Genomic DNA, 14,000 nt, shown 5'->3' with positions numbered 1-14,000 from the left:
TAGGGAAAGGCAGCCTAATAATTCCTCCAGGACGAGTAAGACCCGCTTGTGTCTAACACTGACTTGGAGAATTTAGGCTGTGCGGGAGCTTGGCTATTTTAATTCAAGTGCCTGTATTACAGCCCTCCCAGCTTGCCCAGGGGTGGGAGTGGTGGTGCTCTGAATAACAGAGTCTGTGAACCTTGATACATGAAACTATATTCTACCAATTACAGGGCAGTTAACACTTATGCTGCTGTTAAAAGAGTCATAGAAGATTGCTAAAATTTAACTTATGCTGCAATCAGGCAGGGAAGGAAAAAGGTAACTTCATTTTTCTCTAAGCGTTGTGTTGTCCACATGAGCTTCTGTCCTGCTGGACAGCCAGAAAGAAGGAAAAGAGAAGCCCCATAGTTTTAGCCTAATTCAGTAAAATGACTCTAATAAGGAAATTTAAAAGGTTTCCTTGTTAGCTGTTGAGTATATTTTGGTAAAAAGGTTCAGTCTCTCTGCGCCCTCTCCTTGCTCCTCAGCAAGACAGCCCCTGGGGATATGGTGAGTGGTGTGGGCCCTTGACCCTAGCAGACCAGGCTTGCCTGTCAGGTTGGCCCTTTCCCATCCGCACTGATCTTGCCTAGTGACCCCTGAAGTGTGGCTGGGGTGTGCTGTTACTGTGGAGCCTAGTGTCGGTTGGATCTGTGTCTCTCGGCTTGATCGGTGCCCGGTGGTCCTAGCTGATGTGTCCTCCTGGAATGTCAGCATCAGCTGACATTCTGATGCTCCTGAGGTCTGGCTGCGGCTTCCACAGACACCCCATTCAGTCGCCTGACCTCTGCTGAAACAGCTCCCTCTCATTGCATCCCATCCTGACCTTCCCTGACTCTAACCTATGTGTTAAACACACACACGCACACACACACACACACACACACACACACACACACAAAACACAAAACACAAAAAACCAAAAACCTCACACCAGTTCATTGTTACTGTTAATGAGCAGAGTACTTACTTGGATGGTGTGGCTCACCTTCCATTCCTCACTAACCAACTCTAGGAAAAGCTCAGCCCAGAGGATTAAGATGAATTTGTTAACATTCATGACTCCATGCTCTAGGTAGAGAAGCAGAAGGGCACTTGAGGTAGATGGTACAGTGTGTAGGGCAGGAAGTTAGGAAGATGGGTGGCATGTTGAGAGGGTACAAGGCAGCTTGATGTGGCTGGAGCAGTGGGTCACAACCAGCGGGGGGGGCGAGGCTCAGATTGATTGCAGGGGTCTGCACATCTATAGGGAAGCTAAGCATTGTCTTTGTATTGAATAGAAAGAATGACTTAACTGTATATAGATGCTGCCGAAATAAGTAAAATACAACTTATTTGAATTCACGGTAATGTTTTTGTCATATAAATTGCTCAGCAGGTACAGAGTTCATGGGTCTGTGATCTACTTCTATGTTGAAGGGATCCCCCACTTAAAAATGGGGAACAAATGGCTTGGTCACTTGGCCTAAGCTGCCCTGGCAGTGACGATAATACAAAAAATAGCAGTAATAGTTAACACTCACATGTACTTACCACATGCAAAGCACTAGTCTGAGCATTTTACATATGACTCATTTAATGCTCACAGCAGTAGTTTGGAGTTGTGATGCGGAAACTGAGGCAAGACAGCTTGTGTAACTTGCCAAAAGGGCAGGCCTCTGTACTTGGTGGCAGGCAGCAACATGAATTGAAGGCAGAAGGTGAACTTGGAAGCGATCTTCATGGCACTGGTTCTCAACCATGATACTTTAAAAAATAAACAGGTATAACCTGAGATCTACTGAATCAGGATTGGAGTAGAGAGATGAGACATGGTTATCAGTACTTTTTGTAAAGTTCTCAATGTGAGGCTAATGCATATCAAGGTTGAAATCTACTGTTCTATAAAGTTAGCCTTACAGAAAACTCGGTTAAGTGATAGGAAACGTGAAAGTTAATTAAATCAGAGTCTCAAAATACTATGTAAAGAAGCCAGATTAATTTTTTCAGAACATAAAGATTTTATTGAGCATGGTACCTATTGCCACTTGGCTGACACTTCTGAAATTCTGTAAATTTAGCTTCATAAGCATTTATATCTGGAAGGGGTTTCCTAGATAATTGAATTTGCTCCTCTTAATTTTCAGGTAAGGAAAAGGATCTAGTCTCTACTGAGTAACTCACTTAACAGCATTTACTGACGATCAGGTTTGTGTAAAGTGCTGTGCTTAGCCCTGTAACATATGTGACCATATGACCTTTTATGAGGCCAGCTGTATATGACAAAGTTCAGAAAAAGAAAATGAATGTAAACACAAAAGTCTTATCAAATATTACTGAATTGGATCTGGCCATATATAAAAATGATAATACATCATAAAATGATATTTATCCCAGAAATACAAGGATGATTCAACACCTAAAAATCAGACAATGTAATTCACCAGATTCAGTCCAAAAAAGAAAAACTATACAAGAAACTCCATAGATGCAGAAAAATCATTTGAAAAAAACTCAACATCCATTCATGATGTAAATTCTCAGAAAAGTAGGACTATAAGGGAATTTCTTCAATCTGATAAAACCTTCCATAAAACTTACAGCTTACATCATACTTAATAGCAAAAGACTGAATGTTTTTCCACTAAGATTGGGAACAAGGCTAATACATTGCCTCTTATCACTTCTTTTCGATACTAGCCAGTGCAAGTAAGGCAAGAAAAAGAAAGAAAGTGTATGCAGATTAGAAGGAAAAAAAAAATAAAGCCATCTCTCTTTGCAGATGACATAATTATATACATAGAAAATCCCAAGGAATCTACAAAAAACCTACTAGGCCTGATAAGTGGGCTTAGCAAGATCACAGGCTACAAGGTCAGTATAAAAAAATGTGTTTCTCTGTACTGGCACAAAAAGCATTATGAAATACTTAGGTATAAATCCAAGAACATGGGCAAAAGTTGTATGTCAGACACTTCATAAGCCTGATTTAAAAAATCAAATTGAAGTAAGTAGAGGATCTATCCATGTTCATGGATTGGAAGATTCAGTATTGCTGAGATGTTAATTCTCCCCATATTGACCTGTCTATTCAGTGGCAGTCATCTCCTGATCTGTTGGCCTCACCACACACGCATAATAATAAAACCTACGTTTGGAAACATTAACCTCTAAACAGGGAGTGTCCTGGAGCTCAGTCTTCAGACATCTTTTTCTCTTCACACTCTGGATGTACCCTCACCCAGTCATGTATTTAATATCAGCTCCACAGTGATGACTCCCAAAATTCAGGTTCCTGCCTTCTCTTAGGACCTTATATACAATAATAGTACCACCACCAACTACCCTGTCACCTCTGCTCCCTTTATTCTCCTTATCCTGCCTAACTTGTCCTTTTCTACCTGACATGTATAAGCAACCTGAGAAATCCACTGGCATCCTTAATTTCTGAAATGGTGCTAGATTAACAGCCTCTAACTGGGGAGATCAAGTTTGTCATTCCTATGTCCCAAACCTGCCCTTTGTATTCCTCACTTTTCCTAATTAGGTTCTCATTTTATGAACCTTGGAGAGGAGGAAAGACTGGATGAGTAAACAAACATGTTTTGAATATTTCTCAAAAAACTTTTCATGATGGAACTTGGCATAAGTTTTGTATTAGAATCAGGTGAAGAAAATGTCCATTTATCACTTTAAATTGTTTTGTATAAAAAATGCTGTGAAACCAGCTTGTCTTAGTCTTTGTTATTACTCATCACCCCCTCTCCGAAGGAAACGCTGAGTCCTTCAAAATTTCCATTGTTTACAGACCAGACTTATTCCAGGTGTGGGAAGAGACAGCTTATCTTTATGAGAGTACATCAATTTAAGAACAGTACAGGAATTTTAACAACAGTTGAACTTTTGGGCATGCTTGTGCCAGCGTTCGAAATGTAGCTGTTTAATTAAATATGAAGCATTAGTTCTCAAATCTTCGGTATAAAATGTGAAAGAGATACTAGTAATAACTAACTTTATTCAGTTTTAGATGAATGTGTCACTCTATACCCTGGACCTTAATAAAACCTGTCACATTCACAATTTACTACTGTTTGGTAAATTTCCTCTGTAAGCATAACTGATAGCCTGATGCTATGAAAAATTACCTTCTCTTGAGAAGGTTGAACAGGTGTTTGTATTCGTGATGTCAGTGATCTCAAAAAAATCCGGCTCTCCTTCGACCATCCCACTTTTTCTTTTCGTAATAGGAATTTGCTTTGTTAAGCAAAATAGATCTGTCCGGTTATAGATATTATGGGAAGATGTAGGTGGGACAGTACTTGAGTGTCAGATATGACAGCTTCTTATCCCCTTGGGGTCAGTAGGTGTTGGTTTCAGTAGAGGTTGACTCTGGGTCCCTTGAGGAACATTCTCTTTTGTGGCAATGATTTCTTAGGGAAAATTTTTCTTTAAATCTGGCCCAGGAAGTAATTCTGAAAGAGAAAGTCCCTAGTACTTTTCCTTGCCTGACATTCAGCAAGTGTGGAATGGACTCTGGGTTGTCCAAGGAGATCGTGGATCCTGGCATTGTCAGCTGACTTATCATCATTTCCTCCCAGCATGGTGGAGGAAGAGTCCCTCCTTCTGCTCCAGACTCGTCCTTCTGCCTGGGCTATGATGGGTCCTACCCCTCCTTGGACACTTCCCATGCCTGCTTTCTCAGTTCCTCACTCTCTGTTGGCTGTTCTCCTTTCTCAAACAAATGGTTCTCTCGATCTTAAGAGGATGAAAGCAAACCCACCTTTGATGTTACATCTTCTTCTAGGTACTTCTCCTTCCGTCGTGTTCACTTTACAGCCAAAGTTCATGGCCTTCAGCATAAAACCAAAACTCTATAGCAGCAATAGACAGGCCCTGACTGTTCTGTCCTCGGCTTTATCTCTTGCCGTTCCCCACTTCCCTGTGCTGCTCGTCCTGCTGAGTTCCAGGGCCACTCCTTTTCCATCAGAACCTCACCTTGGATATTACTTCTCCCAAGATGCCCCTGAATCACACATCAGGCTAAGCGACTCTCACTTGTGTTGGCAGAGTATCTTAAAGATGGATTTTGCTAAGCCTACTAAGTATTATGTGCTTTTTTTTTTCGTATATATGTGTGCTGTGCGTCTCCTGTTTGTCATGGGATCATGTTTGAAAGATTCCTGTAGAGTTTGTCTTGGTACTGGTTTATTCCATGCCCTAGAAGTTCACCAGCCTTTAGCAGGGATAGTCTGAGGTTCACGCTAAAAATTGTGTTTTCCTCAGGTCCCTCCAGACCAAGCAGGGCGGGGCAGGGCAGTGTCAGCCTGGCTCAGGGTGGGAGGTGGTGGACAGGCCTGCCCCAAATTCCCCAGGGACATCCTCTTCCTGATTTGGAGACACGCGTGCACCCCACCTTCATGAAGTCTCAGTCTAGAATATTCTCTGTTTAAGGCGAAGGTTGATGTAAGGGTGTATGTAGGAAACACGCAGAAACAAACGACAGCCCCAGGGATGGCAGTAATAGCAACTTACATGAAAATTGATTGTTCGTGTCCTCTGTCATGTGCGACATGCCTGGGCCTGGGATCGTGCTGGCTCACGTGTGCCTGGAAGGTCATGTGTGACACCTCACCTGGCTTAGCACATGCCAGTTATGCATGGTCTACACCTCTTGAACCACTAGACTCCAGATGTTTGTCTATTTTATGGCTGTTGGATGCATTTAACACATTTTCCTGCAGGAACCATGTTACGTGTGGAGTGGTAGCTCTTGGCAACTCAGTGAATATGCCATTCAATATTGAGACGTAGATGTAGATAGATATAACTTGTGCATTTTTAAAGTTACATCAATATACAAATGCAAAATGATATTATTTAGATAATATTTCTGTAAGAAATGCTTCCAGCTTTCCATCCTGAAATCCCAGGAAACCTCTTCCACTGTTGAAAAGGAAGTAGGATTTTCCAATTACAAGATGATACTAGTTGCTTTTGAATCTTGAGGCGCAAATATTTTGGTCAAAACCTGACTAAGGAGTGTGGGTTCTATCTCTCATGTAGAAGATTTATGGTAAGCTTTATTTTGAAAACGTCATTGGAATAATCTCAAACTCATTACATAATTCTCATGAAGGAATTTTTGCTAAGAGAATTTTGGGAACCCCTGCAGGAATACCAGCTAAACCCAAGTTTCTAGAAATTATCCTGGACCTGACTGGTATAAAATGAATTCTGCCGCCCAGATAATGGCTCTTGTGTGCCAATTCCTAAGGCTTTTTTTTGGAAATCAACCCTACGTGACTGTTTAGCCCTCTCAGAGCTGAGAGTTTGTGTTGGGAGACCTTTTGCGGTGGGGAATTTCCTGCTTCTTTTCTGATGCGGTATGAATTGTGTAAATGACTGTCAAACAGTTGGCCAGGTTGGAATTAGTGCGCTAAGACTGTACTAATTATTTCTTAGGGGAAGATGAGGAAGTGAGGGTGACCATTGGTTGCTGTTATTTTATTTAAGATATTTTCAAAGTTACCAGCTCTTTAGAGTTTGATATAAGAAAGTCATTCATGTTGGATTTTAGCGACAAGGAGGTCACTGAGAGGAGGGACTGCTGCAGGGAGCTGGGGGGATGATGGAAGAGCTGAGGGAAATAGCTCGAGTATAAGCAGGGTCCTTCAGTTGAACTGACTGCAGAGAAGCTAATGTCTTGTGCTGTGGTCGTCCGGGGATGGTGGCTGATAGCAGAGCATTCCCTGAAGTTTAAGGTCCTCAGATAATTTATTCAATGAAGATTTATTGAATGCTTCCTATGGACTGTGTTGTGTTCTAAGTGTTGGGGATGGACCCAGGAACAAAACGGACAGAAATCTCTCCTCCCATGGAGCCTATAGTCTAGGAGGGGAGAGGACAGGCAATTTCGTAAACAAACAGATTTATGTTAGTTAATGGTGGAAAAGTTTATGCAGATAAATAAAGTAGGAAATGAGTGATAGAGATACGGGTCCGGAAAGGCCTCTTCAAGAGGTTGACAGAGACTTGAACGATGTGAGGGAAGAAGCAGTGTGCAATGTGAGGGAAGTGTTCTAGGATAAGGGGGCCTTCAGGGCAAGGCCCAAGACAGAAGCATTAAGGCAAAGCAAGAGTGACTGGAATGGAGTAGAGAAGTGAGAGATGTCAGCCCCTGTAGAGGCTTTGGCTTTATACTGAGAAAGACAGGGAGTCAGTTGAGGATTTTGAGCAGAGGGGGGGACATGATCTAACTTACATGTGAACAAGACCACTCTAGCTCCTGGGTCGAGGTGAGAGATCCTGTGGCTGGAGCAACAGCAGTTGGAGTAGAGGTGGTGAGAAATGGTAAAAAGGGAGATATCCCTTGAAGGCAGAGCTGATAGGATTTGGGGATGGACACAGCGTAGACTGTAAGGCGGGGGGCGGGCTGTTGGGCTCAAGGATTACTTCCAGCTGGAAGGATGGAGTTGCCTTTAGTTAAGCGGGGGAAGCCTTTAGGGAGGGCAGGGGTTGGTTTTGGTTTTGGTGGGGGTTGAGTAGAATGATAATGTGTCCTGTTTGATGGTTAGAGGGACAAGGCAGAGGGCTTTTGCCATTCCTGTGTCCTCACAACGGCACCCTTAGGTATTGCAGACCTCGTGCACTTACAAAGACTAGGCATTAGGATTCGACACACTAGGATTCACAGTACTAGGATCCGGCACTTGCCTTGGAGGGTTACGGGGTCAGGCTTGGGCTGTTGGCAAGCAGAGACCTTGAGAGGCAGCCGTGAGAATTCACAAAGGGGACCCCCGTTGTGCCAGGGCTTCCTGCTGGCACAAACCCTCAAGGATGGGTCTTCCTTCCTGGGACCACTTCCTTTTTTCTTCTCCTTATGTCAACTTGTCACTGCCATTGGCGGCTGAGTCCAGCCAGGGTTTCTCTGTCCCCTTCTCTAACCAGAGTCTCTCTTCGTCTCTTGTTCACTGAGCAGCACAGCCCCCTTTGGTAACAGTGGTGCAAATATGCAAGTACAGTCCCCCCTTGGTATCCGTGGGGGATTGGTTCCAGGACCCCCATGGATACCAAAATCCACGGATGCTCGAGTCACTTATGTAAAATGGTGTACTGCGTGTTACAGCTGATTCTTTCCTTTCTTCTCCCTTGCCCCACCTGTTTCGTTACCTGTTTTGATCTGACAGGTGAGGACTTTGTCTTCACTGAGTTGCACTGATGTGTATTTGTATCATAGAATAATCAGAATTTATCTCATTTTGTAAAACTACATTTACTGGGGAAAGAGAGTCTGGTACTTCTGGGCCTTTGGGCATTAAGCCGGGGAGGGGCCACAGTGGTGAGGCAGGAAGGGGAGTCGGGGAGCATCACCCTTCTCTCTTCCTTCCCCCTTTTCAAGCTCTCCCCCTGCTTGCCTGTCCCCCTCAGTCCTGCTCCCACGTCCCTTCTCTATGCCAGGTGCCATGCAGGTACCTGCTGGTGCGGGGCAAACCTGGGACTCCCTAGCGGAAAGGAAGAGTCTTTCTGAATTCTTGAGCAGGCAGTGGGAGAATCCCTGAAGGTGTGAGTCTGGAGAAAAGCAGGACCAGATCTGGGTTTTAGAAGGAGAATCCCGGCATCTCTAGGAGATGGGGTACCGGGGGAGAGGCAAAGAAGGGTTGGTTAGAAGGTGGTTAAAATAAGTTGTGGAGGTGAGGGCCTGTCAGCACGGCTCATGGGGAGGAAAGTAGGAGAGCAGAGCAGAGGAGGATCTGGTGACTGGAAAGCGGGGAAGGGCCGCAGGGTGACATAAAGCTGAGTGGTGACAGGCGCTGGCAGAACCGGTGAGGGCAGGAGGCAAGAGGATGTCAGTGGAAGTTATGTCGAGTTTGAGGAGCCTGTGAGATTCCCATGTGGGTGAAGACGTTCTGGAATGGCCACTTAGAGCCACACTGAAGTTAGATGGAAACACAGGGTGAGCTCAGGGAAGATTCAGGGGCTAGAGAAGGACTCGGGAGTTCTGGGTATAAATTATGGTGATTGAAGGGATAAAAATGGGACACGGGCTGTGGGACAGCTCTCGGGAGAGCATCACTCTGTCTGTCTTACATGTATTTCCTTTAGAAACGTTTCTGCCAAAGCATGTTTTGTGCTGGAAGCGTGATGAAAGATAGTTTTGCTTGAACAGAGACAAATTATTTGTCACCGAGCTAGCAACAGCTTGGCCATTACTCATCAAATAGCCACGATCAGTGACATACACAAGAACTTCCCTTGGAGTTTTGAGTTCCTTTCAGCAGTTTGTTGAAAACACATTCATGACAGAATCTGTGCTAATGCAAAATACATCATGCACGTTAACTCATCCTTCAGGTGCTGCTGGGGGCTGAGAGGCATGAGTGGGCACGACCAGCGTGCGCTTCAACACAGACACAGACGGGACGTTGAAGCCCTTGTTTGGTGCTCTTGTGCCTAATGCTCTTGGCTCCTAATTTCTTCCCAGATCTGTTTGTCACCTCAGCATAACCTTATAAACCTAGTTTGGTGGCCTATGTTATAAAGGGTTGCAAATCTCTTCTCAGTGTAACTTCGTGTGTGTGGAAACCTTGTGAATAGATCATTTTAATAATAATGCTCATTGTTTGAAATGTTCATTATCAAGGTTCATGTTTCAGATGCTTTGCTGCGCTAGGAATGAAATTGTTTGATAACATGCCCACTGTTTCATATCCAGAACATGCAATTCTTGTAAAGGCGGTAGTTTGTAATTCATTGCTCTGACTTGAAGGGCGGGATTTTTTTTTCTTTTGAAAGGGTTTAATAACATTTACAGAAACAGGGAGCCAGTGCCAGAATTGATTCGACTGGCTTTGCTTTTCTTAAAGAGCATCTTCCTAGCTGTCTTAGGAGCCAGAAGAAGCCCCCCTGCCCCGCGAGGCTCGCGCTCCAGCTGGTCCACTGCAGTTCCCGAGACTGAAATCAATCACTGGACTGCCAGTGCCATACCGCCGCTCTGCAAGGCAATTACCACCAATCCCCCCCAGTCCACAGGTGTTGAAAGGAATTGCTTGTGGAAATAGATCTGGGAGACAATTACATATATTCACTTGGCATTAGTCAATGTTTTTTTTCCTTTGACCAAGTCAGGAAAAAAAATGTAATTTTATAAGACTTGTCTGAAGTAGATAATTTTTTATGTTAGCATGTACATTCGTGCGGTGAAAATTTTTCATGAATTACATTAGAAAGATGATTTTTCTAAACACACTGATCTTATACTGTGTATTATGTTGTATGTCTCCTTAGTTATTTAACACACGCATAATTTTCTTCTCAACTGGACTGTGGTCTTGTAAAAAAGACCAAAGTGCTTCTGCTATTGTATTGAACGTAATTCCTATCACAGTATTAGGCTTATAATAGACCATTTCATAATAAATCTGTTTGGGCTGAAACCCAGATGTAGTGGAAGATTCATGTTTCATATTTTTGGAGTCTGGATTTCATTTAGACCGAGTGGGAATGTCAGTACCTTATGTTATATTCGCCATCCACTTGTGCTCTGTGCATGACTGTGTTTGTAAATCTGGTGTGTCAGGATTATTCTGTGGTATCATTTGGAGAGCAGTACGCAGCCCTCAGGATTTAATTGATGTATGGGAAAGATGTTCTTGCTAATTGATTTCGAAGGAACAGTTGGGCTGCAACAGAGCTGTGTTCCTATGGCATTATTGTCACCGTGTTACTCGCATGGGCACTTTCACTAATGTATTAAGCAATAATGCTATTATTTACCATGTATTCCCCATCACTTGGTGAATAAATTTGAACAACCAAAGCTGAAGAGTAATTTATTCTTTGTTTTTCAAAGATCTCATCAGAAAATTGAAGACTCAGAAGAGAGCAGCGATGAAATTCTTTGTCGTCTAACGTCTGCGGTAAGGCCATGTGATTTCCCTGCCCAGGGGTGCAGAAATAATGAGGGGTCTTTGAAGGGCGGCGGTCTGGGTAGTGGTGTAGAGAGACACTTGCCCTATGGCTGCTCATCCCTGTGGGAGGCCCACGTCAAGGCAAAAGGAGTCAGTGGCATTAACTTGTTCTACTCTGATGCAGCCTCTCCTGCAAGACCATAGATGCTCTTGGTGGAAAGTTCCTGGAACCTTAGTGGAGGATTTTTTTTTTTTTTTTAATACAGTATGACTTAACCTAGGGAAAGTTGTGACCTGCTGCACAAAGGAGAAAAGACTATGTTTCATTAGGAAAGAAAAGATCACCTCAACCAACAAACGATCAAGTCCTCAGTTTTTAAATGTAGTAGATTGCAACATTTTCATTATGTCTTTTAAAGCCATTAATTAGAGTCAGTAATTGACTTGTTGGTTGAAGGAAAGCTTATCCCCTTCTTCCTAGAAAAAGCTGGCCGTGGTCTCTAATCATTGGACAGGCTCTAGCAATCCTATCTCACAAAATCTTTATCCATTGGCTGGGCTTTCTGGAAACTTTTCTAGCCTTACCAAAGATTCTTGAGTTCTTCTTTAACTGCATTCTTTAAGCGGTGCTTGCTGAAAGTCATGCTGGCTTGGGTTATATATGTGGAATGAAACTGATCTTACACAGTTCGTACACCGAGTCTTGGCATCTGGGCACAGCTTGAAAGTTAAAAGTTGTCTTTCCTACTCTTCTGGAATGTAGCTTAGAAAAGTAACTTTTGGCTAAATACAGTGCTCAGTGGTATAAAACGTCACATGAAATGAAATCTTGACAGCGTGTTATGAAAAAATATTTAACATGACCTTTGCAGTTTAAAATATTGACCAAAGAGGAGTGCCTATTAGGTGCAAAATTGTTAACAGCCATCTGTTTCACAAAAAAAACACTCACTACAGACCAAATACTGTGTTAAACATTGTGTGTGTGTGTGTGTGTGTGTACACACACACACACACACACACACACACGTTACACTTCACAACAGCCCTGTGAAATAAGTGGCGTTATCTCTGTTTTACAGACATGAAAGCTTCTAGAGGTTAAGTAACTTGCCCAAAGTCACCCATCTAGAAAGGAACAAAGCCAGGATCTAAACTTAGAATTTTCTGCTTCCTAATCATGTTCTCTTAACTACTACACCTCATTTTTTGATAACATAATACAGTTAGTAAGTAAGTTTCAGAAGCAGCAGACAGGTAAGATGTGGTTCCTACAGCTATACCAGGAAGACAGGCACATTAAAAAGTTAACCTATAAAACAGCTGGCAATTGAGCATCAAAAATCATGGTGTATAGATAGTAAGTCCAAGAACCGTAGCAGAGAGCTTCATTGAAGAGACGGGGCTTGAACCATCATTGAAGGCAATCAGGATGTGAACAGGTGACAAAGGATGTGTACTCTAGCTGTAGGATTTATTGTGTGCAGGCAGAGGAATGGGAAAATACAGTGGGAAAATAGTAGACCCATCTGGTTACAGAGGAAGCACCTAATAGAGAAAAGTGAAAGACTTTTTTAACAACAGATTAACATGATGAAGCAGACATTTAAGAAACAAGAAGATGAGTTGGAGATGGGGAGACTGGTTGAGAGGCTGATGAAAACCTATTATAGTTTCTGGAGGTTTTTGGAGGAACCAAAAGAAAAATGAGTTCAAAAAGGAGCATAAAGAAGTTTTTAAAAATCAGTAGGACAGGGCTTCCCTGGTGGCGCAGTGGTTGAGAGTCCACCTGCCGATGCAGGGAACACGGGTTCGTGCCCCGGTCCGGGAATATCCCACATGCCGCGGGGCCTGTGCGTCCGGAGCCTGTGCTCTGCAATGGGAGAGGCCACAACAGTGAGAGGCCCACGTACCGCAAAAACAAAACAAAACAAAACAAAACAAAAATCAGTAGGACAGGTACAGGTAGAGGAGGAGTCAGATAACCGAAGTTCTGAACTTGAATGGAAAAGTGAGGATACTCTTAGGAAACTGAGTAAAATGCATGGAAGGAGAGATGACGTAATTTTGCACACACTGAGTTTGAGGACATAAGGATGTAAAAATGTTCGGGAAACACCTGGAGACGCGAATCTGGAACTCAGAAAGGTCAGGGCTAGAGTTATGGGAACCAGTCCAGGTTGTCGACTGAGGAGCGTAGTGGAAGATGGAGTCTTGGGCAGAACCCATGGTAAGAGGGCAGTAGGGAGATGAGAGGGCAGTGAGAGGTGGAAATACTGAATGGTTTATACCATGAAAGTTAAATTCAAGAAAGCCTGCAAAAATGAGGGTGGACAGCAAACTGTTGGCTATGTATTTGGTTGAGGTAATCTTGCTAGAAAAAATCTCCAAGCTAGAAGACTGAGTAAACTGAGGTAAGGTGCTAGAGTGGGAATGAGAATAAAGGGTAGAGGAGAAAAATTCACATCTCAATTGATGGCTGATCGGCCTGGAATAGTGAAACTGTCTTTGAACTGAGAACGTGGACCTTGATTCTTAGTTCTTCCAACACTATGACCTCGGCCAGATTGGGTGCTGGACTAGACAATATCTAAGTTCTGAAATTCCTCTGTTCATTGTATAAGCATTTTTGAAGGGACTGTTGTGCTTCACCTCTTCATAATGTAGTTATTCCTGTTGGCTTTGGTATGAAAACTCTGTTACCTAGCTGTTAACACCATGTAGGAAGGGAGATGTTTGCATACATCAGTCAAGTAACGGTTGCCATCTAGCGTGACCCTTAAATGCATTAAAGGAAAGCAAAAGTGACGTCTGTAATGCAGACTTGTTAAAGTGCTCTTCAAAAGGTTTGTGTGGGCTTCCCTGGTGGCGCAGTGCTTGAGAGTCCGCCTGCCGATGCAGGAGACGCGGGTTCGTGCCCCGTTTCGGGAAGATCCCACATGCCGCGGAGCGGCTGGGCCCGTGAGCCATGGCCGCTGAGCCTGCGCGTCCGGAGCCTGTGCTCCGCAAATGGGAGAGGCCACAACAGTGAGAGGCCCGCATAACGCAAGGAAAAAAAAAAAAAAAAAAAAAAAAAAAAAAAGGTTTGTG

At 43.4% G+C, this 14,000-nt stretch overlaps 1 protein-coding gene across 1 annotated transcript in view; it reads left to right on the top strand.

The window, feature by feature from the left end:
- The window catches only part of RAPGEF5 (Rap guanine nucleotide exchange factor 5), a 172,589-nt gene that overhangs the window by 4,846 nt on the left and 153,743 nt on the right, over positions 1–14,000 (top strand). The window contains exon 3 of the mRNA XM_007447441.1: positions 10,853–10,919. Within this exon, the coding sequence (XP_007447503.1) occupies positions 10,853–10,919 (67 nt within the window). The remainder of the gene's footprint in view (positions 1–10,852; positions 10,920–14,000) is intronic.

This window comes from Lipotes vexillifer, unplaced genomic scaffold (assembly GCF_000442215.2).
Source record: "Lipotes vexillifer unplaced genomic scaffold, Lipotes_vexillifer_v1.1 scaffold474, whole genome shotgun sequence".
Lineage (NCBI taxonomy): Eukaryota > Metazoa > Chordata > Mammalia > Artiodactyla > Lipotidae > Lipotes > Lipotes vexillifer.
Note: the sequence above shows the minus strand (reverse complement) of the source record. Positions and strands in the feature narration are given on the sequence as shown.